Here is a 26,175-nt window from a genome sequence, read left to right on the forward strand (position 1 = left end):
ATCAAGTTTGCTTTTACAAATCTACTCTCACTTCCTCTTGCGTTCACTAAGTTGTGTTCAGTCATCCGCTCGCTGACTTAGTGAGTGAGCTGACCAAGTTTTGCACCCTGCCTGAGAAGAGCACTTACATTTTGAAGTGTGACCTGAAAGGATGTGGTTGAGTGAGAGATAAGGAAGAACCAGATGAGGAAGAAGTTACACGGAGCTCTTCAAAACAGGCACTTTACGAAACGAAAGACGTTAGGTCTAAAAAGTGAGGGGGAATTTCGTGATGGATTTGTGATGATGCTTTGACGACAAAGAAGATGGAAGTGGAAGAGATCTGTGAGACAAGGACTTCCTGGTACGATTACTCTTCATATTTGGGGCCGATATTGTAAATGCCTAAACTAAAGCATGAAAGTTGCTACTATTGAGTGTTAATTCTAACACTTAAATTTGACAGTCATCTTATATGCATAATTTGACAGGCGAATAAAGACAATGCTGTACTTATAGGACATTAAAGTCAAATTTGTCAAAACCAATTTTGAATGTAGCTGTATAAAATTAATAACAATACAACTTGTAGGTCACTAATAGAAGGAACAAAGTCAACCGACTGCTGTGACCATACTGGAGTAAGTCTCCATCATCTCCTTTATGATCCGATCAAAAACCAAAAAGTCACTATTGTCTCATTTTAGAAGAAGAGAAAACAATACTCAACACCAGAAGCTGTGATCAGAATCCCTGAGGTGAGTGTCAAACTCCCATCTTGATGTGTTCCTAACTAATGGATGTTTTAGGACGCTTTTCATTGGTGACCACAAAGCTGTGCGTTTAATGGTCTGCCGAGTGCTCAATTCCTATTATAATCTCGTATTTGCTTTGTTATTCCTATGCATTGCTGCTGCCGCCACTTCTGTGACACATTGTAAATGTGTCACAAAGCAACAGCAGCCATCTTGTGTGTTACTACAACACGCATGCTTTCAACACTCTTCCTCTTTGAAAGAGTCACAGGAAATGAGAGGTTCAACTTTCCTCCGCTCTCATGTCGCCCCTGCGTTGTGTCTTCTCTTTTAGCAGGATGAAGAGGAGGAGGAACATGAAGAAGAGAGTGAAATGCTACCTGAGCACAATGATTTACAGGTGAAGTGTCCATGTCACCCTAACACGATGCATAGATTAAGTGCTTCTCAAACTGTGGTACGCCAAAGAGTTGTGTAATTAAATATTCAAACATAGTGTTACTAATCAAACTATGTGTAATGTTACAGTGACCAAAACTATTAATTATTAAGCCAATTCCGGGCTAAAGAGCGCACCGGTATTTAAGCCACACCCACCAATTTTTAGAATTAATGAACATTTTTACATATTTTAGCCTGACCATAAGCCACAAATATTTTGTACATGTTCATTTACATACCTTATTTGTTTCCAAAGGTGCCTGTCACACGGCAGTAAAACGGCTGATCAAACAAAACAGAAGTCACATCTCTGTTCACTGCTCGCTGTACATATCCTACCAAGTCAGTCCTACACTGTTTCAATGTCCATTTCTCAGATGATATTATTGTTGATGACTGAAGTGCTGATATCAACAGTGTTGGGTTAGTTACTGAAAACCAGTAACTAGTTACAGTTACTAGTTACTTTATTTCAAAAGTAACTCAGTTACTAACTCAGTTACTTAAACCAAAAAGTAATGCGTTACTGTGAAAAGTAACTATTTAGTTACTTTTTCTTTTTCTTTTTCTTTTTTAAGGCCCCATTTAATGCCCTTTTAGCCTTCATTTTAGTACTGTTATTGCACTGGAGAATAATACAATCTGTTGATCAACTTGACATGCATTTGCATCACTGAACTCTGCTAAGCAATGTGCTCTACATACAACACACAAAGACAAAGATATGTTTTAAAGGGCCAATTTGTTTCAGACCAGAACAAATTGACAAAACTATTTTAAATAGCTGCAACTTAACATACATAAGTAACAAACAGCATAATAACAACATAGCTGTAAAACAAGAAAGGCACACACTACATACATAAAGCCTAACCAGGCGTTTTTTTATATCAAGGAATTCTGAAATAAAATCATGTCTGAAGCCCAGAACACTCTACACATTTCCCCACTTAGTTTAGAGAAAAGGAAATATTAGCCTGGCCCACTAGTATCCCTCTTTAGGTTTGTGAACTTTATAGTCTAAACATTTAGAGTGATGTGATAATCAAACACTCTAAAAGTTTAAAATGAAAGAGTATATAAGAGAATTGACAGAGTGTGTGTACCTTCAGTGTGCAGTGCCTCATTAAAATCCAGCCGCTGTTGGACGTGGAGGTGAAGTGTGTGTCTCTTTACTAGCTTCGTCGAAGCATGTTGTTTTTGTCGCTGTTTCAGCATATTTGAAACTTACATTCAACTAAAATGTTCTTTTCTTTGTGGTCGATAAAAGAAACTTACTGAAAATATCTCCATTTTAAGAAACTCGGCTTCGGGGTTCGCCATGACGTCTTGATAGTAGACGCAGACACGCCCCCTCCCACACACACACCCTCACATACACACACACACGTACACACGGACAGCGCGCGGCGCGCCACTTTTTTGTCGCCTCTTCAGCAGCGCTGCAACACTCAGATCTTCTCAGTTTCTAGCCGATACTACATAAAAAATAACGCAGTAACGCATCATGTAGTAACGGTAACGGAGTTACTGAATATAAAAAATAACGCGTTAGATTACTAGTTACCGCCGATAGTAACGGCGTTACAGTAACGCGTTACTTTGTAACGCGTTAGTCCCAACACTGGATATCAACCAAACCTAACCCCCTCCACATCCCACCCCCCGAATTGTAAATAATGTAAATAATTCAATGTATATACGTATGTATATATATGTGGGAAAAAATCGATTCGAATTTGCATCGCGATTCTCACGTTGTGCGACTCAGAATCGATTCTCATTTTTTTAAAATCGATTTTTTAAATGTATTTATTTATTAATTTTTATTTTTTATTTTATTTTATTTTTATTTTTTAATTAATCAATCCAACAAAATAATACACAGCAATACCATAACAATGCAATCCAATTCCAAAACCAAACCCGACCCAGCAACACTCAGAACTGCAATAAACAGAGCAATTGAGAGGAGACACAAACACGACACAGAACAAATCAAAAGTAGTAAAACAAAAATTAATATTATCAACAACAGTATCAATATTAGTTACAAGTGATTTAAAATCCCTCATTGACATTATCATTAGACATTTATAAAAAATAAAAATAAATGAACAATAGTGTCACAGTGGCTTACACTTGCATCGCATCTCATAAGCTTGACAACACACTGTGTCCAATATTTTCACAAAGATAAAATAAGTTTTATTTTTGGTCCATTTAATAGTTAAAACAAATTTACACTATTGCAATCAGTTGATAAAACATTGTCCTTTACTTTAATTATAAAAGCTTTTTTCAAAAATCTACTACTCTGCTTGCATGTCAGCAGACTGGGGTAGATCCTGCTGAAATCCTATGTATTGAATGAATAGAGAATCGTTTTGAATCGGGAAAAAATCGTTTTTGAATCAAGAATCGTGTTGAATTGAAAAAAAAAAATCGATTTTGAATCGAATCGTGACCCCAAGAATCAATATTGAATCGAATCGTGGGACACCTAAAGTTTCACAGCCCTAGTTTATACTCTGATGATTAACTTGTGTGATGGCTGTATTATGCTGATAGTATATATTTGTTCCATGAATTGGTACGTGGACCCCGGCTTAAACAAGTTGAAAAACTTATTCGGGTGTTACCATTTAATGGTCAATTGTACGGAATATGTACTGTACTGTACAATCTACTAATAAAAGTCTCAATCAATCAATCAATCGCCATAAATCGGAAGCGGAAGCTTGCTCTCCGATCATCCCAACAAGTCAAAAACTCTGGTGAATTTACGACACTGAAACAATACAAAAAGAATGCCATAGCAAGTTGATAATACTTAATACGTACACACCTGTAAACGTCTTAGCATATTCGCTAATGCTAATGATGCTAGCTTAATTACATTACGATAGCATGTACAAATATGCACGTAAACAGCCGCACATTGTGAAACTTTCAAACGTTGCTCGGAGCGATGAATGCAGATCCTTTCGAGCACAAAACAGGAAGTACATTGTCAACCCGCATTGAGCGAACTGCGCCGACAGGGACATGAAAACTATTATTGAATACAAAACATTATGGCCGTTAGCGAAGAAAAAATCATAAATTAACCACACCGTTTCATAAACCCCAGGGTTCAAAGCATTGGAACAAGTTAGTGGCTTATAGGCTAGAAAATATCCATCAATTTTCTACCGCTTGTCCCTTTTGGGGTCGCGGGGGGTGCTGGAGCCTATCTCAGCTGCATTCGGGCGGAAGGTGGGGTACACCCTGGACAAGTCGCCACCTCATCACAGGGCCAACACAGATAGACAGACAACATTCACACGCTAGGGACCATTTATTCGTGTAATTAAATATTCAAACACAGTGTTACTAATCAAACTGTGTGTAATGTTATACTGGCCAAAACTATTAAATATATCGTAAATTCCGGGCTAAAGAGCGCACCGGTTTTTAAGCCACACCCACCAAATTTTAGAATAAATTAATATTTTTACATATATTAGCTGCACTGTAAATGTTTATTTACATACCTTATTTGTTTCCAAAGGTGCCTGTCACACGGCAGTAAAACGGTGATCAAACAAAACAGAAGTCACATCTCCATAAACCCCCTAGCTGCGGAAGCTAGCTCTTCGACCGTCCCAACAGAGTCAATAACTCGACGCTGACGTTAATTTTGTGAATTTACGAAACTGAAACAATACAAAAAGAATGCCATAGTAAGTTAATAATACTTACGTACACACCTATAAACGTCTTAGCATATTCGCTAATGCTAATGACGCTAGCTTAATTACATTACGATAGCATGTACAAATATGCGCAAAAACAGCCGCACATTGTGAAACTTTCAAACATTGCTCGAAGCGATGAATGCAGATCCTTTCGAGTAGAAACTCTATGGATAAATATACTTCCGGCACAAAAAAGAGAGTACATTGTCAACCTGCAATGAGCGAACTGCGCCGACAGAGACATGCGAAGAAAATTTCATAAATTAACCACACCGTTTCATAAACCCCAGGGGTCAAAGCATTGGAACAAAGTAGCGGCTTATAGGGCAGAAAATATGGTACGTCTTAAATAAAACCTCTGCCTTGTTTTTAATGAATACTTAGGCCTACTACGCTGCTGTTTAATTTTGGTCATTATGGTGGTACTTGGCGAGTCAAGTGTTTTCTGAGGTGGTACTTGATGAAAAAAGTTTGAGAACCACTGCATGGATGTGTCAAAGCTTGACTTTTTATCATTTTCCATTAAAGGAGCCCTGTAACAAACGGGTCAAGCCTGTGGTTAAGTCCAACAGCCTAACAGGGGTCATCACTCCAGTGAAGACGCCTGCCCTCAAACGTATCGGACAGTCAATTTCGGTAACGTTGCACAGACTCAAATCCCACTTCTGTTGACCACATGCACTCATTTATCGATGTGTCCTTCTAGCGATCTATAAGTTTCCGCACGGAGGTGCGACCTTTGCCCACGCCGCCTGTACGTTCTCGCACAAAGGGCTCATCGTTTCCAAGGAGGTGCAACAGCCAGTGCTGGAGTGACACGGTGGAGAGCCACCACCTCACAGCCAAGGAGATCAAACGTCAGGAGGTGAGGAGGGAGGAAGATAAATAAATCTACCATGAAAGCCACACACTTTATTGTCCTGGTGTCATTGGGGGAAGATGACCGCTATGTACTGCACAGGGATTGAGAAAGAGGATGTGAGCTGGGACTGTTGCTTCAACTTCCTTTATTGAAGAGTCAGCTGCAAGTGCTCACGTCGGCCCATCTGTGCATCACACATGATGCAAGTGTGTCAACATGTGTGTTCTTCTGCAGGTCATCTACGAGCTGACTGAGGGAGAGCGACAACTCATCGAAGACCTCAGTCTGGTGAAGAAGGTAGACAAGCATTAAAACATTCTCCTTTTTGAGCATTTTTCCATTACACTTCTTCACAAAAGTGAGTCGACCTCTCACATTTCAGCAACCATTTTGCCAAATACATCGATTTACGAAAGCAATTTGTGGTTCCTAAATAGAAAAGTTTGTATATTAAAGCAAATTTCCCCAAAAGAAACAATGTAAACATGAATAATGGGTTGCAGCTTCGACAAAAGTTCATACATTAGTAAAAGTTTGTACACTTTGAATTAGGGCTGCAACAATGAATTAACTAATTTGATTAGAAAAAAGCATGATTCATATTCTGTTACTTCGATTAATAGTCTAATAAGTTTTAACTAACAACAATTCATAAATATGCGACATAGTGGGTGCCTTGATTTGTGTGACAACAGTTTTTTTATATATTTTTTTATTGTATCCGATTACTCAATTAACCGAACAAACTGATCAATAGATTACTCGATTACTAAAATAATCAATAGCTACAGCCCTACTTTGAATACTATATAAAGCGCTATACCTGGGTTATTCAACTGGCAGCAAATCTGGCCCTGGACTGACACCATACCGGTTCGGTAGAAAACTAGTGAAAGATTTTTGCTTTACATTCCTAAAAAACACTATAATGTATAGTGCAGAGGTGTCAAACTTGTTTTCATTGAGGGCCACATTGCAGTTATGGCTGCCCACAATGGATACAGAATAATATTTGAATATAAATGTATAAGTCGTCTTATTTTAATATTACACAAGTGCTTACACGTTGTATTATTTAAAAAAAAATGTGTACACTGTTATAAACAATCTGTAGAATTTATGGTAAAAAAAATCTGGCACCTCTCTTGCCAGAATTTTACAGTAATATGTACAATGTTTTTTTTTTTTTTACAGCATATCTGTATCATACACTAAAATACTGGCAACAAAACTGCCAGTTTTTCAGTTTTTTACCATACAATCTATTGTCATTATCATAGTGTACAATATGATGTATAATATAAGTCAAGTAGATATTTAAGTATTTATTTAAATTCAAATACATTTTGTGGATCTTATGACAATATGTGCTGCAATATTAGATAATATTAAAGTTAAAAAGATATGCAACTGAATGCAGTACATGTATTATTTTCTGTCAAAATGAAGAGAATGAATACAATTTGGTAAGAAAAGATCAAATACTTAATTGACGCACATTATTTCCAGGCTTTTTTGGGCCACATAAAATGATGGGGAGGGCCAGATGTGGTCCAGGGGCCTTAAATTTGACACTTGTGGTATGGAGGAACTTGGATCATTGTAACACAGTGGCAGATAGTTGCGTTAATATTTACCCTTGACAGCAAACCTAAAATAATGAGATCCAAACCTATGATTTACATAACTGAAGAGTCCCTCAAGGCAGTTGAATATCCCTGCGCCATGCAGTACTGTACATTAAACAAACATAACATGGGGTCATGGATCAACTTTCTAATTAATAACAAAGCCAAAACAACTAGCTAAACTGACCTACTTTGCAGCTACTCTGTTGACACTGTCACTAGCCTTGTGGTGCACTCACAGTTTGAAAATCACAAAACTCCTTAGCTTTACCAGCCAGGTTGCGACAATAATAAGAAATAAGAATCCACTTTACCTTGTTGATTAATCTTGCAGTGGAAGGAAGAGGGAGGTGGGGAGGAGGCAGTGTTGACAACGTTGTAGATACTTCCTCAATGTTTCAAACCACACATTGCTTGTCCATTGCTTTCTTTGGACTCATATTGAGCTAGCAAAACTAGAAAAAGGCTAAAAAAAAAACAACATTTAAAAAGCAAACAAAGTCTCTAACGACAGCATTGCTCTGCTGACTGAATGAGTACCGGAGAGTATCAATTATCCCCCAATGATTATGCTGCCGGGCACAAAATGGCCCCAATGACTATGGTGCTGGGCACAAAATGGGTGGAGGAAACGTGTGTACACAGAGATAAAGTTCATACAACAAACCATAGTTTTTTTGGGTCGCCCTCAATGTACCACAGATCCCCAGTGCCCACGGCACTTTTGCAGGCCGAGAATATAACACCACCACTATGCTTGACTGTAAGCAATCTATACTGCTATACAAGCTGAACACTGACTACTCTGAAGTATGTTCACGTCTCATTGCTGTAGTATTGTCTGTTGAGAAGATGTATTGTCACAAAAATGGTTGCTATGGTCATGCAGTCGTTCACATTTGTGAAAGACTGCATCGAAATGGTCTCTGTCTCTCACTCACACATGCACACTAATGCACACACACTGATTTGACCCTTGACCTCTGTGGATGTCACTAGGTGTACTATGAGCCCATGTTGAAGCTGGATATCATGACCGAGACTGAGCTCATGCAGATTTTTGGCACGCTGGACTCTCTGATTCCTCTCCATGAAGGTGATCAATCACTCTTGCTTGCATGCATGTATTATGTACAATAGTCGGCTGCAACTTCTCAACAAACTGAAAAGATATAATACATTCATCCATCCATCCATCCATTTTCTACCGCATACAACAAGTATAATTAATATTTCTGACTTTTTAAAGATAGCAATGTATAGTGCATGTGCAGGACCGCCTTAATGCACAGGCTCACGTGGACTCACATCGAAGGGCCCCCACTAGATCAGAAGCCCCCGATTTTGACGGCGGAATGCAATGATTGGAGTTTATAGCTGTCAATCACAGACAGCTCAGCTTCATGTAGCAATTGTGTACTCGCTCTCTCAGCTGTGTTTTTTTTACCTACTGCGCCAAGCATGCGCGAACCCAGGTCACCGGTGTGAGAGGCGAGCGTGCTGACTAGTCAGCTAAAAGCACAGGCAATATCCCGGAACACCAGCACTATTCCTGAAGTGAACTGGCTTCTATAACACACATACATGTGCCCGTCACAAAGGAGATGTATTCATGAACACATTTTTTTTCAAAATATATTTTTGTATCGTTACTGTTCTGTTGAGTAAAATCATGATATTTTTTTCAAACTGCGTTTCCGGTGGAGGGGTTGTTGAGATTTGCGGTGGGCCCCCAAAATTTCTGTGCGGCCCTGTGCATGTGCATATGCTTATCATTTGTCATGTACTATACGGTGCTGTAAAACTGCACTTAGTCATGTTAAAGTAAAAGTGGGGTTTCTAATAGTTTGTCTACCTTATTTAGCCACATGCGAGAAAAGGACAAAATAGCGCTCAGATTGACGCAGTGCAATTTGATACTGCAAAATACAAATGTACTGTATTGTTAAATTAATGCTTCTGTGTCAATCTAAACTGCAAACTATTATCTCTGTAAAACTGCTTACATTAGATCATGCAATGTACCTAACATTGTGGCCATGCAACTTCCTGCATCACATTTTGTCTACATGGTTTTGACTTTGTGTTTTTTCTTCACCACAATATTAGAACCCACGCTGCTTAGTATGATGCAGTGCAAACTCCAACTCAATAATACACCTAGTTAAAAAGAATACTTCTGAAAGTGTGTGTCACACCAAATGAGCATCAATATCTTGGTAAAGGCGCCATTTGGGATAGTGCTTGCTTCAAAGTGGGCAGGTGTTCCTGATACTGTGTCTAGCTAGTAAATATTTGATTTTGACTCATCAATGAGAATTCAGCCTGTCTTTGTTCTGTAACAGATTTGCTGAGACGTCTTGAGCGTCTGAGGGGGTCGGAAAAAACTGTCGGAGCGGTGGCTCCCACTCTAATGAATTGGGTCAGTATCTTGCAGCATCTACCTCTCCAATCCTGCAAATGTATCTCATCTATCTAAGCCTTTTACTTATTTGCATCTAATCTCCTCATCTGAGCAGTTCCCTGGCCTGGAAGCCTACGTCACATACTGCTGCAACCAGGTGGGTGCCAAAGCCTTGCTGGACCAGAAAAAACAGGAAAAGAGAGTGGAGCAGTTCTTGCGCCTGTGCCAGGAGTCCTCGTTTAGCAGGAAATTGGACCTCTGGAACTTCCTGGATCTGCCTCGAAGCCGTTTGGTTAAATATCCGCTTCTGCTGAAAGAGATCCAGAAGTGCACACCTGCAGAGCACCCTGATGAGTTCACATTACCTGATGCAGTGAGTCAATATGTATATCAACGCATTATGCAACAACATAATGTATGCATGGAAATTGTTGCCATGGATACAATTAATACGTTTATCATTTGTGGACTTCTACTGATATAACAAATACATTCAGGCTTGTAAACGTCCATGCATCCATATTTTACCACTTGTCCCTATTTATTTTATTTACACTTAGTTGGAACTCATCCAAAGCATTGTGGCAGAGGTAAATAAGAAGACAGGGGAGGCTGAGTGTCAGTTCTATAGGCGGGGGCTCAACTACCTTGAAGACTGCCAGAGATTACCAGAGATCCAACAGTCTCGTTTCCTCTACTGTCACGGAGAGCTCAAAAACAACAAGGGTCAGGTAACAACTACACTTTTTGGACTAGTTGCTTTCACTCACATTTCACTGACTGACTCAAGCATTTACAAGGTAAAATAAACACACTGTTTTTGTCTATTCCTGCTAACAAACTGTGTGTGTGTGTGTGTGTGTGTGTGTGTGTGTGTGTGTGTGTGTGTGTGTGTGTGTGTGTGTGTGTGTGTGTGTGTGTGTGTGTGTGTGTGTGTGTGTGTGTGTGTGTGTTTGCGTGCCTGCGCACCAGCGGTTACATGTATTCCTATTTGAGCTTGCTATGGTTTTGACGAGACTGGGAGAGGACAGGGACGGTGGTCACGTGTTCCACATCTACAGACAACCGCTGCCAAACGCTTCCTTAAACCTGGAGGTGATTCCAGATGGAGAAGCAGGTGGAGGGGGCTCCTTCAGAGGAGCCTTCACGGGGGGAAATGATAAAGGTAAGGCGTGTGCATGTACTTTTCAGCATCCATTTTTTTGACAGTATATCTTCTTAAGATACGATACTATAGAAATGAAGCTCATAGGCATACTTTAGATAGATTGGGATGGGAATCAATAGCAGTACTTAACAATACCAATGTTCGCTACTTTTTTGTGTGTTCAAATATGTTAGTAAATGTTAACTATTTAAAGAAATATGTATAAAAAATATTTACCACTGTGAGCAGTGTTGTCCAGTTATCTTGTTTTTTCTTACACTTCCGTGTCTGATTTGCTAGTAGGCTACTGTCTTACTGCCATAACCACAAAGTAATATTTGCCATCAAGTTGAATGTGCCAGTCTTTTCTTTTGTTGCGCCCTACAGAATATTTAAACTGTAAGTATTGTATTCATTACACACCAGCTGTGTGATTGTATCGTGCATCTTAGTTGTAGTTTTGAGGTTTGGAGGCGTAGAAATCGTCGAACTAGCGTATTTTGAAAAGTGGGTCCTACTGTACTTTTGAGCGCCTTCTTCTTGCTTTGTTGGCATGGAAAAGTTGTCACATGAACTAGAGGCAGTTTGGCTGAGTCCGCTCTGAGTGCTTATTTGCAGCCAAGTGCTTGAGCTGGTGCCATTGTGCAACTGAACAAGACATAAGGTGCAACAAAGGTATCTAAATATGGCACAGTTTGTTTTTAAGTAAATCGGTATCTGGCAGTACTGTACTGACGGACTTTGTTTGGTACCTATAAAAGTACCGAATTTAGTACCTATCACTAGTTGGCGGCATCATAGAATAGTTTTTTTATTCTGCATAACAGCCAGCCACTTCAATCAGCATTTGCAGCTGCGCTCCAAGTATTCTGTGTGCTAAGTGGTCCGCCAACACGCACCGACTGCACCTAGAGCAGCTTTGATGTGGGGAACCAATTCCATGCAATAATTGTATTTTTTAATGCATGCCAACATACCAAGTGTGTGTGTCTTTTGCGCAATGTTGGGTTTAGGGTGGAATGGGGCCCAGAATATGGCGCTACGCCTCTGTGCACAGACACGTAACACAGCAGTTTAGCACGGTGGTGGTAGCGTCATATTTTGCATGAGTGCTGTGGTTTATTGAGGGTAACATCTGTTCAAATGCACTGTGCGTCTGTGACATTGTGAAACCAAGCATTAAGGAAACTATGTTGCCAGCAACGTGTATTAATTAACATTTAATACAATAACTACCCGTTGCTGACATGAGTCAGAGGTGTAAACAACCCTTGGTGACATTTTGGCACAATATCGTCACGTTTCAAGCCCGATGATGAAACACACAACATGACCCCTCTCTCTCTCCCATGCATTTCCAGTGAAGAACTGTTTTCGTGTGAGCAGCAGGGGGCGCTCCAAGGCTCACTCATACAGCCTGCAAGCCAATGACTCCTTTAGCAAGCAGCAGTGGGTCACCTGTCTTCGCCAGGCCATGGTCCAGTCTCGAGACAGGAGGGCTCAGAGCAGGCAGTCGGTGGCTCCTCCGCATTCCGACCCCGCTGTGTGTCACATAGCTGACCTCAGCCTCAATTCTGATGCTGAGATGGCAGACGTCACCAGCCGCTATTGATGGAGTGTCTGGTATTGACACAAATGGTTGACTTATTGGGTGCATCCTGAACAATGCTATTGAATGTAAATTTAACATGAGCAAATGTGTTTTTTTAAAATAAACTGACACTTTAAAGTTTGTTTTAGTACTCTTAAAAACTACAAAAAGCTGCACGGACTATGTAACCAACACAAATGGGAGTAAGGAAAGATTAGGGATGATTATCTTCTCTCTCTCTCTCTCTCTCTCTCTCTCTCTCTCTCTCTCTCTTTCCCTCGCTCTTTCTTTCTGGCTCTTTCTTGGACACCAGTGACAGGGCAGGACACAGAGGTAGACTTTCATTTCCAGCCTGCACACACACAGTGAAACAGTAGACATCCCCCCCTATGCATTTTTAACAGCTCAGCAGGTGATGGGAACAGTTAGGTCAGGACTCTTTGTTCACAGATAAGCTTGGCAAGTGATCAGGTAAGTGTTCTGTTTTAAGCTCATTTTATAGTTCATACTGTATAGCATGCTGTTGTGTTTTATTCAGAACACATTTGATTGTCATCAGTAGCATTTGATGCTTTACAAGAAACCATTCATTCAAAAGGGGAGCTTATGATCCACGACCACGCTCCCATTACCTTTACCAAGCATGTGACAGAACGAGCCTGAGAGCTTCATTGGTGGACACGCCAGGATGCCTGGAGCTGGCGGGGTCAACGAGGAGGGTTCCTGCAAGGCCTTGTGTCGAAACCTGGTGTCCCAGAAGGATCTGCAGAGAGAGCCAGCTGACATTTCACAGTCTGTCCTCTACACCTCCCTGATGGGACTGCTGCTGGTGGCTGACAATGAGGTGCACACCACACAGCAACACTTGCAGTTGTTAATGCACACTGGCTTGTGTTACTTTCTCCCGCTTTTTCATCAAAAGGAGCACGTGTACTGCAACATGACAACATGTTCAGGCACTTGTCAGCACTCCTCGGTCTCTAATAGGATGAATACTTTCAACTGACCTCCTTTTTAGACTTCCTTGTTTTGCTAATGAGATAAGAAGGCTAAATCTGTCCTAGCGCGCACACAAATAGACCGAATGACATGTCGGTGTCAAGGCAAACACATGGGTCTATAATACAACACAATGTGACGCACAGGTGAGACAAACAAGCATGATTGGTTGTTTTCTGTTTTGTTTTTTTAAGAAAGAGCAGCTGGCTTTAGGGAGTGGAAGGACTGGTCTTAGGAATATTGGTAACACAGTAAGTGAAGATGTTCCTCTAATAAAGTTAGTTATTGTTTGTAAGCATGTGCACTCCCCCTTCTAGTGTTTCCTGAATGCAATAGTCCAGTGTTTGTCCCATACTGGCAGCCTGCGGGACTACTGTCTCCTTAAGTCCTTCAGACATGAAAAGTTTTCCAAAGAGGAGGCAAGGCTTACAGAAGGTAAGTGCCTTTGTCCTCCCAGGACCCATTTTGTCCCTTGTTCTTTTTCTTCTTGTTTGTTTATTATTTGTCTCTCAATATCAGCTTTCTCTCAGGTATTGTCTGGCCTTTGGGACGCAAAAGAAGTGGACACGGTTGTAAATCCAAGACAGTTTTACAATATTTTCAAAGATGCCGTGCCTTACTTCAGTGGCTATAGGTGAGACAATAAAGTTGATCTCCATGTTTTGTTCTACCAAATTCAAACTTCTGTCTTATTTTAAAATGTTGACAGACATTTACCTCAAGTTATTGCTTTTGTTTACACAATTTGCTCAAAATATCAGTCCAATAGGGAGTAAAGATACTTGTTTTGATTTCAATAAGGTTCAATTTTAGCATTGTTTTAGCACTTTGTTAGCATTGCAATTTTTTTTAAATAGATCTGAAATTTTTCAGTCGTACTTCAACGTTTGGTTCTGTGACGGAGCTCTGAACTCAAAACACTTATATCTCAAATCAGTGTCTCCCCTTGAAATGAACTGAAATCCATTTATTTGGAAAAAAAACAACACAATTTTAACATGCACAGTTTTATGAAGTAATAATAATGTATTGCCTTTATCTTGGAGAGCAGACTTTTGTGGTATCTCCTTTGTGCTGCTTCTTTGTCAAACACACCTTCATCAGCTTCTCCATATGTTCATGGAAACATTTTGATATTATATTAATGTTCTTGGCTGGCTTTAGACTCATTCTGCATCAGTATGGTGCAGTCGAGCAGTGATTCTCTCTAATTGCTACAAATTGGTTTTTGGTCAGGGCAGCACGGTGGTGCATCTGCCTCACAATACGAAGGTCCTGAGTAGTCTTGGGTTCAATCCCGGGCTCGGGATCTTTCTGTGTGGAGTTTGCATGTCCTCCCTGTGACTGCGTGGGTTCACTCCGGGTACTCCGGCTTCCTCCCACTTCCAAAGACATGCACCTGGGGATAAGTTGATTGGCAACACTAAATTGGCCCTAGTGTGTGAATGTGAGTGTGAATGTTGTCTTGTCTATCTGTGTTGGCCCTGCGATGAGGTGGCGACTTGTCCAGGGTGTACCCCGCCTTCCGCCCGATTGTAGCTGAGATAGGCTCCAGCGCCCCCCGCGACCCCAAAGGGAATAAGCGGTAGAAAATGGATGGATGGATGGGTTTTTGGTCATGTTTTGGATTTTTTTTTTTTAATTTCAATTCAATGAATATCATCCACCTCTTCTTCTCAGCACTGTTTTTAACACTCACTGTCTTACTTCTTCCCATGGTTGGAAAAAAAATGTAAGTCGATCTATAGCTATGAACTAATACTAACGACTAAAACCAGATGTTTTGGTCAGAGATTACGGGATTCACTGTGACATTTGCTACGCCAAATAATATGCTTGTAACTCAAATTGTTGCATGTAACTTAAAGCATAACAATTACCTGAGAGGCTGCTCTTATCTCAGAACACTTGTATATTGGGGCATTCTTAAGTTGAGGTATCACTATATTTATCTTGGGGATCAAAAAATAAGATTAATTGTATATTTTAAAGGTTTCAAGACCTTTGTTTTGTGTTATTAACATCTCTGTGCTTTGCAGTCAACAGGATGCTCAGGAGTTTCTCAGGTTTCTTTTGGACAAGCTGCATACTGAAATCAACCGCAAGCCCAACATTAGACGGACCCCGAAGGACCCTGATCAAAAATATGCCAGATTTAGGTGTGTGTTTTTGTTTAAAATATATACAACTCAAGGCCTTCTTGTAATACTGTATAATAATAACACATTAGTTGCTGTTTACCTGCTTACAATTCTCTTAAGGATTTCTGAAGAAGCAGCTGCTACGTGGAAGAAACACTTAGAGAGAGAAGACAGCAGGATAGTCGGTAAGGAGCACATGGTGTATTTCTCCTCTTGACGTAAACACAATCAAACCGCCTTTGCCCTCCTGACAGATCTGTTCTCGGGTCAGTTGCGGAGCTCGCTGCACTGCTCTGTCTGCTCCCACTACTCCAACACGTTTGATGTCTTCTGCGACCTGTCGCTGCCCATCCCCAAGCCGTGCTCTGCTGGAGAGGTGACACTGAAGGAGTGTCTGGACCTCTTTTCTCAAGAGGAGCGACTGGACAAGGATAATTCACCTGTAAGTTCTTAAATAATTCAAAAGCAATACATATCAATATTAAATGGTACTGTAATGTTTCATTTACATGAAAATAGATTCCTTTGACCCCCTCATGTGGCAATGTATCATTAATTACTTTACTTTTTTAGAAACTTATTATGATTGAAGAGTTTCAACATTGATTAATTTGACACACTGGAAGTGAATGTCTTTGCACGTGTTATGGCTTCATAGGAAGTGGGTTACATAAAATGGCAGAACTTGTATGATCAGTAATCCACTCATATTTCCTCACTGAAAATAGTAGTGCTTAAACTTTTTGCCTTCAAGGGCCAAAGTGAAAATGTGTCAATGGGCCACAGGCCAAAAACAGAGGTTTTAAGGGTGAAAAATAAATAGCCTAAATGTAAATAACGTTTATTTAATTAGTGCAAATAACAATTATATATGGCAAGTATATATGGCAAGTAGTTAGTCTTGTAGACATGCCATCAATGACCATGTGAGCTCGAGAGGTGTCCCGATACATTCTTTTCCCCTTCCGATACAATACCAATATTCGAGCCTTGAGTATTGGTCGATACCTATATTAAGCCGATTTGATATTAGCAGGAATCATAGTACATACTTGTATTATTTTGTAGTATGAAATGTTAGAAAAGGTTTAAAAGTTCAAGATTAAACTATTTAATATTATAATCTGGAATGGATTTATGCTGTCTTTCAGTTGAACTGGAGTGGAAATAGTTAAAAAAATATATATATGTACTGTACATATGGACAAGCGGTAGAAGATAAATTGGATATATGAATATATTCATAATTATTAAATAATGAATAATTCATTAAAGGGTCTGTTTGCAACTTGCTTACAGTTACTGTACACTTTTCCAACAAAAAATAAAACAAATGTACACTACCAGTTAACGTAAGTTACCTTTAGTGGTTTAACAAAACATACTTGTTTTATAATTGTCTGTATTTTTCACAATTACTAAGTTTATGTAATAAAACATTTTACCAGGCCAAATAGAATGATTGGTGTTTTCACACTGTCTCATCAACACACATACAAAAACAGTCCAAAAGAAGCAACAAACAGTTTGCAGTCATGTTGTTTTTATGATAGAATAAACATTCACTGACAGCTAACGCTAGCTATCCAAATCGGTATCATTAGCTAAGAACACCCAACGTTAAATGTTTGTGTTACGTACCTACGTAGTTATGTCATTACATCCTAGGAGCCATAAGAGGGCGGGATATAATCTATAAAATACATTGGAAAATGAGCGCCCTCTAGGTAGCTATGTGTTACAAACTGCCCCTTTTAAGTTAAGATCATGACTCAGTAAATTGATTGATCCCGACATGTTTGTTCCTGGATACTTTCTTTTTTTACATTTGACACTTGTTTATTTTGACAAATGTAGTGTTTTAGACTTCAATGTTGTTCAATCAACAACACTTAATATGTATGTCTAGCTTATGTGCTAGTTTGCGCTTAGCTGTTGTGTAGCTTCTTGCAGCCTATAGCCTACCATGTTTACTTTTGCTTTGTGTTTATTGGAGGACTTTTAAATGTTAACTGGCTGTCCTGCGTTGAACAATTAAACACGCTGCAGGACTGCTTGTATCAGAGTTTATATCGGAGATTTTACATGCAAGCCGATATAAACCCATTCTTGGTTTTTTTTCTGATATCGGACAGATATCCAATATTAATATCGGATCGGGACACCCCTAGTGAGCTTGAAAGAGGTCAGTATGAATAAGTATTACATCTGGGAAGCCACCCTTTGGCAGGCCAAACCAAACGACTCTGTATTTACTTTAAAGTAGTCAGTGTATAGATTTTATAGCAGTACAGAATTGGGGCGCCGGAAGTTGGCTGACTCGTCAGCGGTCCTGCTCTGTCTGCCTGTAATGTATGTCTGCTCTTGAGATTGTGCTGAAAATCTGAATTTCCTCTCAGGGATTAATAAAATATTTCTGATTCTGATTCTCATAGATAGTGAGTCAAATGACTGGACAAGCTAATTCCAAGAAAACTGAGTCTTGTCCACAGTCAAACATGATGATTGTAGTGATATAGTATGAAGCTTCATGAGTGCTACCGGCATTGGGGAGCTGTGGTTCATAACAACGATAGGTTGTTGGAATTCTTGTTTCCCTAATGAATTCCATGTGGTTCATTAGGGAAACAAGAATTCCAACAACCTATCGTTGTTATGAACCACAGTTATTGTAACAAAGTAGTAAAGTGTGCTTCTTTGCGACTCACATTTGTACATTTGCATCCATTCATGTGTTTTAGATGTGCGAGAGGTGTAACAGGCACACCGAGAGCACTAAGCGTCTGTCCATCCAGAGGTTTCCCCATGTTATTGTGATCCGTATCCTTCATGTCATTCTATGCTTTGTAAGATTCTTACTTACATAAATAACTTAACACTCTAAATTAGATCTGAATCGTTTCGCTACATCACGGTGGTCCATCAGTAAAAGCACCGTCTGCGTGTCCTTTCCACTCACCCGCCTAGATCTCGGGCCTTACGGACCTGTGGATTGCGGTAAGACTTCTTCTAGTGTATTTTCTTTTATAACTATGTGTGGGTCTGCTATCGTGTGTTACTGTCATTTCATTCAATTTGAGCAGGGAAAAGATGTAAAATACCTGATATAGAACCAACTAATTGTTTTTCTTTTAGATAGTTGTAATGGGTGGACTGCTTTCTGAGCTGCCACCTTATCATGGTAGAGGAGTTTGCGTGTCCAAATGATCCTCAGAGCTATATTGTCCGGGCGTTTCTATGCCCCCCGGTAGGGTATCCTAAGACAAACACGTCCTAGGTGAGGGATCAGACAAAAAGCAGCTTGAGGACCTTTATGAAGAAGAAAAAAACGAGGTTTCAGATTTACCTCGCCCGGACACGGGTCACTGGGGCCCCCTTCTGGAGCCAGGCCCAGAGGTGGGGCTCCATGGCGAGCGCCTGGTGGCCGGGCCCATCCCAATGGGCCCCGACCGGGCACAGCCCGAAGAGGCAGCGTGGGTCCCCTCTCCAACGGGCTAACCACTCATAGGAGGGGGTAGTGCGAGCTGGGCAGCAGCCGAAGGCAGGGTACTTGGGGCAGTCCGATCCTCGGCTACATAAGCTAGCTCTTGGGACGTGGAACGTCACCTCGCTGGGGGGGAAGGAGCCTGAGCTGCTGCACGAGAAGTTTGACGCACAGCAAGGGCTCTCGAACTACGGTAGTTGTCTCGAGAGGGGCTGATCTCTATTCCACTCTGGCGTTGCACGCAGTGAGAGGCGACGGGCTGGGGTGGCAATGTTTGTTGCCCCCCCGGCTCAAAGACTGCACGTTGGAGTTTAACCCGGTAGACAAGAGGGTAGCTTCCCTTAGCCTTCGGGTGGGGGGACGGGTTCTGACTGTTGTTTGTGCTTATGCACCAAACAGCAGCTCAGAGAACTCGCCCTTTTTGGATTCCCTCTAAGGAATGCTGGAGAATGCTCTCTCAGTTGATTCCCTTGTTCTGCTGGGTGACTTCAACGCTCATATTGGCAACGACAGCGAAACCTGGAGAGGCACGATTGGGAAGAACGGCCGCCCGGACCTGAACCCGAGCCGTGTTTTGTTGTTGGACTTTTGTGCTTGTCACAGATTGTTCATAACAAACACAATATTTAAACATAAGGCTGTCCATATGTGCACTTGGCACCGGGACACCCTAGGCCGCAGTTCCATGATCGACTTTGTACTTGTGTCATCAGATCTGCGGTCTCATGTTTTGGACACTCGGGTGAAGAGAGGGCAGAGCTTTCTACCGATCAACACCTGGTGGTGAGTTGGCTCCGATGGTGGGGGAGGATGCCAGACAGACTTGGCAGGCCCAAACGCATTCTGAGGGTCTGCTGGGAACGTCTTAACAAAGTCTCCTGTCAGGGAAAGTTTCAATTCCCACCTCCGGAAGAACTTTGAACATGTCACGAGGGAGGAGTTGGACATTGAGTCAGAGTGGACCATGTTCTGTACCTCTACTGTTGAGGCGGCCGATCGGAGCTGTGGCCGCAAGATGGTGGGTGCCTGTCGTGGCGGTAATCCCAGAATTGATGCCGTCAAGCTGAAGAAAGAGTCGTATCGGGTCCTTTTGACTCATGGGACTCCCGAGGCAGCGGACAGGTACGACAGGCCAAGCGGTGTGTGGCTTCGGCGGTCGCGGAGGCAAACACTCGGACATGGGAGGACTTTGGGGAAGCCATGGAAAACGACTTCCGGACGGCTTCGAAGCGATTCTGGACCACCATCCACCGCCTCAGGAGGGGGAAGCAGTGCACTGTCAACACAGTGTATGGTGAGAATGGTGTGCTGCTGACCTTGACTGCGGATGTTGTGGATCGGTGGAGGGAATACTTCGAATACCTCCTCAATCCCACCTACACGTCCTTCTATGCGGAAGCAGTTCCTGGGGAATCGCAATCAATCATCAATCAATCAAAGTTTACTTATATAGCCCTAAATCACGAGTGTATCAAAGTGCTGCACTAGCCACAACGACATCCTCGGCTCAGATCCCACAGATCTGTGGTGGGCGCTCCTATTGCTGGGGCTGAAGTAGCCAAGGTAGTTAAAAAGCTCCTCAGTGGCAAGGCCCCGGGGGTGGATAAGATCCACCCAGAGTTCCTTAAGACTCTGGATACTGTTGGGCCTGTGTCCCTTGGGAAATCTTGTGGGGAGTGCTCAGAGAGTATGGTTTATCGGCCTGTCTGATTGTAGCGGTCTGCTCCCTGTATGATAGTTGTCAGAGCTTGGTCCACATGGCCGGCAGTAAGTCGGACCCATTTTCAGTGAGGGTTGGACTCAGCCAGGGCTGCCCTTTGTCACCGATTCGGTTCATAACTCTCTCCCTATCTCTAAGGGGCTCTACCTTAGACATAGGATGAGAAGCTCTGTCATCCGGGAGGAGCTTAAAGGAAAGCCGTTGCTCCTCCACAGGAGCCAGATGAGGTGGTTCAGGCATCAGGTCAGGATGCCACCCGGACGTCTCCCTGGGGATTGTGTTTAAGGCACCTCCGACTGGTAGGAAGACACGTTGGGAAGACTATGTCTCCCGGCTGGCCTGGGAACGCCTCGGGATCCCCCGGGAGTAGCGGGACGAAGTGGTTGGTGAGAGGGAAGTTGGTGCTTCTCTGCTTAGGCTGCTGTCCCACGACCCGAACTCTGATAAGCTAAAGAAGATGGATGGATGGATGGATGGTTATGGGAGGATTTTTCCATTAAAATATTTAACTATCAATCAGTCCCACTGTATTTTGTAAACTTATCTCTTAAATTTCTGACTCAACTGAACTGGAAATAAATGTGTGTGTCTCTATATGTCCCCAAAGGTCCAGTTCTGTATGATTTATATGCAATATGTAACCACGTGGGGACTGTAAACATTGGTCACTACACAGCCTGCTGTTCAGATGAGAATGGATGGAGTTACTATAATGACTCTAGGTGAGACTACATTTTAAACTTTATAATTCATTAAATGCACTGCATGTAGCCTATTTGCATAATTCAAAAATACTTACTTAAAACCTGCTGTACATGTACTTCATGCTTGTGCATCTGATATGTTTTACTTACTGGTGAAACTTTCTGATACTTACTCTCAATCTACCCACAGTGTGACACCAGTTTCTGAGAACCAGCTTCAGACCAATCAAGCTTATGTGTTATTCTACCAACTCAGTAACAACTCTGCTCCTAAAAGGCATTGAGACTTCAGACTGGCTGAGGAAGACAGCCAATCAGAGAAACTTTACCTCCAGTGACCATAGAAACAAACACAGTGCAGCCATGCTGGGATTTATGAACTTTTTTTATTCCCATGGAAGTGCAGCACAAATAATGTGCAACACTATCGTGCTCTTTTAAGAGCAAAATGTCTGCTATGAAAGAGCTAATAAGGAGAACGGCTCAGGTGCACGGTTGCCTTTATTTTCGCCTTGTTCTCAAAATGTTTTGAAGCAAAGCTCTTAAGCTATTTGATTGGCAGGATTCATTGGTGATCTTCCCAACCATCTCATCTCCATATCCTGATGTTGTAAAACAATTATTAAATAGTTCTTGTTTATGTGTTAAATTAATCTTTTTGCCACAGTTTTGTGAATGTGTATGTGTACGTGTGTGTGCAATACATGTAATGTATTAAGGTACTGCTTTCTCTATTACTGTTATAATATGTCTGAACATTGGTTTATGTTATTTATCCCGCTTGGCAACGTGAACATATTATCTGCTGTATTTTGAAGTTCAATGCAAATTATACCTGTAGACAAAATAGTTTTCACTTCTGTCTGAACTTACAGTATAGTGGATTCCATATATTGACACATTTATTATTGTAACAAACTATCTTTATGTGCTGTTAAAAGCATGCATTATCGTCCTGAGGCTTACCATTGCATTTTGGCCTTTTTTAAAGGGGAACTTCATTTTTGGGGGGAATTTTGCCTATCATTCACAATCCTTATGTGAGATAAGCACATTTATGTTTTTCTTTTATAATGCATTCTAACTCGTAAATAAAAGTCAGCTAACAATGGAGTCAATGGTAGTCGCATTCTTCTGTCTATAAAGCGCGCTTTAAAAAAACATTCAAACACCCCTTTCAATGTTTTATATACAGGCTGTATTTATATACTGTATGTCATGTAGTAACAGGCAAATTTATAATGACATGTAATATTTACGTATTTTGCTCATTTTAAGGATACGGTGGCACATTAATTTCACAGACATATTATGTTTACTTTTTTCTTCAACAACAACAACTACTACTAATCATGGCAGACTTCATGAGCCACAACAAACATAATAAAATAATCTCTTAGTGTACAATATCTGCTCTCACCAGGATGCCGACTGATGGGATGTTCATATCTTGCTGTTTAGATGAAGAATTAATCATAAACCACACAAATGGTTGAAAAAAAATGGTGCCGCAAACGAGCGTCTTTTCATGTATTTCTTGTTATCTTAGGGTATTAGTTGAATGTCATGGATGACCAACTTCTCGGTTTATGGCTACATCCTTCTACTATCCAGGTGAGAGGTATGATATATCATCTAGAATTAACTTTTACCAACTCAGAAGCGATTATGGTGCAGCTACACATGCTAGTTAGCTCTCTGTGATCACAGTGCAGCTAAAAATAGTCTGTCTGCGTAAACGCTTATAATAACACTGTTGCTAATACATGGTTAATATCCAGGCCACGAGATGTTTTGGGGTGTATTTTAGAGTGATTTAGAGGCAAAAGGGATTACTCCCATTAACACCATTGCTGGCTACCTAAAATTAGCCAATTATTACAAATTAGAATGCAAAAAACCCAAAACATATGTATTTCTGTCTCTCGTTAGGATTGTGAATGACAGGTATTCCAAAAAAAGTGATTTTCCCCTTTAAGAGGTTGTTTTACAGCCTTATTTCAAATGCAAAACACATGACAAGAATAAACACGTTGAGAGGACATCCTGGACTTTGCAGTGATATATGATTTCTTAGGGTTTGTCAAATAAAATAGAAGAGCAGGCTTCCCAAAATGGCTGTCATACCAACCAGCATGTTTTATGGGCAGAATAGAAGAAAGTTACCTAAATAAATTGAGGGTGTTTTTAAGTGGAGGGTGTAGTGTTTTCTAAGTTTATTCAATAGTTTGAGGTGGTTTTGGTAACATACTGTAATATTTATAACACTAAAAACATTTTTTGGAATGTCACCTGTGGTGCACATGAGGATCCAAGCAGGCACAAGACATTAAAACAACGTTGAGAACGTGTTGAATTAGGTCCTGACGTTGAGCAACTCAAACCTAACATTGGAACAAAAATGTTTTTTGACAATGTTTAATCAATGTTGGGTTCTGACTATTGAATTGTGTTCAATTCCCAACCAACACTTTACAACATTGAAACAACATGCTTTTTGACGACATGAATTCAATGTCAGGTTGTGACGTTGATTTGACCTTTGAAATTTGGTCATTTCCCAACCAACTACATGGATTCAACATTAGACATGAACGTTGTCTCAATTTACAAATACAACTATTTTGCAACATTGTTTAAGTCAGTTTAAAAAAAACATATGTATAATCAATGTTGTATCAATGTCTTGTGCCTGCTGGGGACTACTGTTCTTTTGCTTTCTGAACTCACTATGTTCTCTGCTCACTGTACATATCCTACCAAGTCAGACCTACATTGTTTCAATGTCCATTTCTCTGATGATGCAATTGTTGATGACTGAAGTGCTGTTATCAACCAAACCCTCCTCATCCCACCCCCCGGATTGTAAATATTGTACATATTGTAAATAATTCAATGTATATACTCTGATGATTAACTTGTGTGATGACTGTATTATGCTGATAGTATATATTTGTACCATGAATTGATTTAAGTGGACCCTGACTTAAACAAGTTGAAAAACTTATTTGGGTGTTACCATTTAGTGGTCAATTGTACGGAATATGTACTGTACTGTGCAATCTACTAATAAAAGTTTCAATCAATCAATCAATGTAATATCACTGGAAAAGTGTGGCATGAAATTAAAATATGCCAAAACTCAAATTATTTTTTTCCTATGACCAACATTATTGTTACTGTGAAAATGGAATAGGAAAATTATAACCAAGTAGAGCAATACATTGCTTTACATTGTAAATACCTGCAACCAACCAACAACCTCATAGTGAAGTTCGCGGACGACACTACGGTGGTCGGACTCATCTCAAAGGGGGACGAGGCAGCCTACAGAGAGGAGGTCCGGAAGTTGGCAGACTAGTGCTCAGAGAACAACCTTGCTCTGAACACCTCGAAAACTAAGGAGATTGTCGTCGACTTGAGGAAACACAGCACTGACCTAGCCCCACTCTACATCAAGGGTGAGTGTGTGGAGAGGTTCCACACCTTCTGGTCTCTTGGCGTCCTTATCTCTGACAACATCTCCTGGTCAGATAACACTGCTGCCATCACTAAGAAGGCTCAGCAGCGGCTGCACTTCCTGAGGAGTTCTCAAGAAGTACAACCTGGACTCCAACCGGCTGCTGACCTTCCACCGCTCATCCATTGAGAGCCTGCTGACATACTGCATCACAGCATGGTACGGCAGACAGGGAGCGGCTCCAGAGAGTGGTAAAGGCAGCACAGCGGATCATCGGCTGCTGTCTCCCCTCCCTGATAGACATTCACACCTCCCGCTGCCTCAGCAGAGCTACGAACGTTATCAAGGACAGCTCCCACCCTGGTTCTGACCTGTTTGACCTGCTGCCCTCAGGAAGGCACTACAGGGTCATCAGGTCTAAGACAAACAGACTCAAAAACAGTTCTTTCCCTAAAGCCATAACCACGGTGAACTCTCATAGGCACTGATTTTATAGTTCAGCACCTCTCTTTGTGCAATTTTTACTTTCCACCCACAATCTGAAATGATAATGGGTTATACTTGTATAGCGCTTTTCTACCTTCAAGGTACTCAAAGCGCTTTGACACTATTTCCACATTCACACACACATTCACACACTGATGGCGGGAGCTGCCATGCAAGGCGCTAACCAGCACCCATCAGGAGCAAGGGTGAAGTGTCTTGCCCAAGGACACAACGGATGTGATTAGGATGGTAGAAGGTGGGGATTGAACCCCAGTAACCAGCAACCCTCCGATTGCTGGCACGGCCACTCTACCAACTTCGCCACGCCGTCCCAAGTTAAAGTTAAAGTGCCAATGATTGTCACAAACACACTATGTGTGGCAAAATTATTCTCTGCATTTGACCAATCACCCTTGATCACCCCCTGGCGGTGAGGGGAGCAGTGGGCAGCAGCGGTGGCCGCGCCTGGGAATAATTTTTGGTGATTTAACCCCCAGTTCCAACCCTTGATGCTGAGTGCCAAGCAGGGAGGTAATGGGTCCCATTCTTATAGTCTTTGGTATGACTCGGCCGGGATTTGAACTCACATGTATATAGCATAATATTTATTCCTGTAAACAACACATTCTGAACA

The 26,175-nt window shown here is 41.2% G+C and overlaps 2 protein-coding genes across 5 annotated transcripts; both read left to right on the forward strand.

Moving 5' to 3' along the window:
- The first annotated feature begins 96 nt into the window (after window positions 1-96).
- On the forward strand, window positions 97-12,685 carry arhgef3l (Rho guanine nucleotide exchange factor (GEF) 3, like). Of its 3 annotated transcripts, none has more exons than XM_061979967.1 (13): window positions 97-343; window positions 572-620; window positions 687-737; window positions 1,072-1,134; window positions 5,444-5,551; window positions 5,622-5,780; window positions 6,012-6,074; window positions 8,405-8,501; window positions 9,751-9,827; window positions 9,925-10,182; window positions 10,370-10,540; window positions 10,782-10,974; window positions 12,318-12,685. In XM_061979967.1, the coding sequence occupies exons 1-13, from the start codon at window positions 306-308 to the stop codon at window positions 12,566-12,568; spliced, it is 1,578 nt and encodes a 525-aa protein (XP_061835951.1). In that variant the 5' UTR covers window positions 97-305; the 3' UTR covers window positions 12,569-12,685. The 3 variants fall into 3 exon arrangements, with proteins under 3 accessions (XP_061835951.1, XP_061835960.1, XP_061835944.1); XM_061979976.1 differs by having other exon boundaries at window positions 690-737; window positions 1,069-1,134; XM_061979960.1 differs by having other exon boundaries at window positions 98-343; window positions 1,069-1,134.
- A 128-nt stretch (window positions 12,686-12,813) lies between these two features.
- usp21 (ubiquitin specific peptidase 21) lies at window positions 12,814-22,244 on the forward strand. 2 transcript variants are annotated; one of them, XM_061979998.1, is made up of 12 exons: window positions 12,814-13,018; window positions 13,146-13,391; window positions 13,741-13,797; window positions 13,864-13,981; window positions 14,066-14,180; window positions 15,586-15,705; window positions 15,808-15,872; window positions 15,942-16,129; window positions 18,429-18,507; window positions 18,577-18,684; window positions 21,499-21,613; window positions 21,786-22,244. In XM_061979998.1, the coding sequence occupies exons 2-12, from the start codon at window positions 13,236-13,238 to the stop codon at window positions 21,877-21,879; spliced, it is 1,215 nt and encodes a 404-aa protein (XP_061835982.1). In that variant the 5' UTR covers window positions 12,814-13,018; window positions 13,146-13,235; the 3' UTR covers window positions 21,880-22,244. The 2 variants fall into 2 exon arrangements, with proteins under 2 accessions (XP_061835982.1, XP_061835972.1); XM_061979988.1 differs by having other exon boundaries at window positions 13,190-13,391.
- The last annotated feature ends 3,931 nt before the right edge of the window (window positions 22,245-26,175 follow it).

The sequence above is a fragment of the Nerophis lumbriciformis genome, linkage group LG01, assembly GCF_033978685.3.
Source record: "Nerophis lumbriciformis linkage group LG01, RoL_Nlum_v2.1, whole genome shotgun sequence".
Taxonomy (NCBI): Eukaryota; Metazoa; Chordata; class Actinopteri; order Syngnathiformes; family Syngnathidae; genus Nerophis; species Nerophis lumbriciformis.

Excerpts from the sequence above, each read along its gene's own strand:
- arhgef3l (XM_061979960.1), top strand. The coding sequence starts at position 306 with ATGGAAGTGGAAGAGATCTGTGAGACAAGGACTTCCTG. Across the intron at positions 621-686 it reads ACTGCTGTGACCATACTGGA|AAGAAGAGAAAACAATACTC; the intron begins GTAAGTCTCCAT and ends GTCTCATTTTAG. Across the intron at positions 10,541-10,781 it reads TCAAAAACAACAAGGGTCAG|CGGTTACATGTATTCCTATT; the intron begins GTAACAACTACA and ends CCTGCGCACCAG.
- usp21 (XM_061979998.1), top strand. The coding sequence starts at position 13,236 with ATGCCTGGAGCTGGCGGGGTCAACGAGGAGGGTTCCTGCAAGGCCTTG. Across the intron at positions 14,181-15,585 it reads CCTTACTTCAGTGGCTATAG|TCAACAGGATGCTCAGGAGT; the intron begins GTGAGACAATAA and ends TGTGCTTTGCAG. Across the intron at positions 21,614-21,785 it reads AGTTACTATAATGACTCTAG|TGTGACACCAGTTTCTGAGA; the intron begins GTGAGACTACAT and ends ATCTACCCACAG.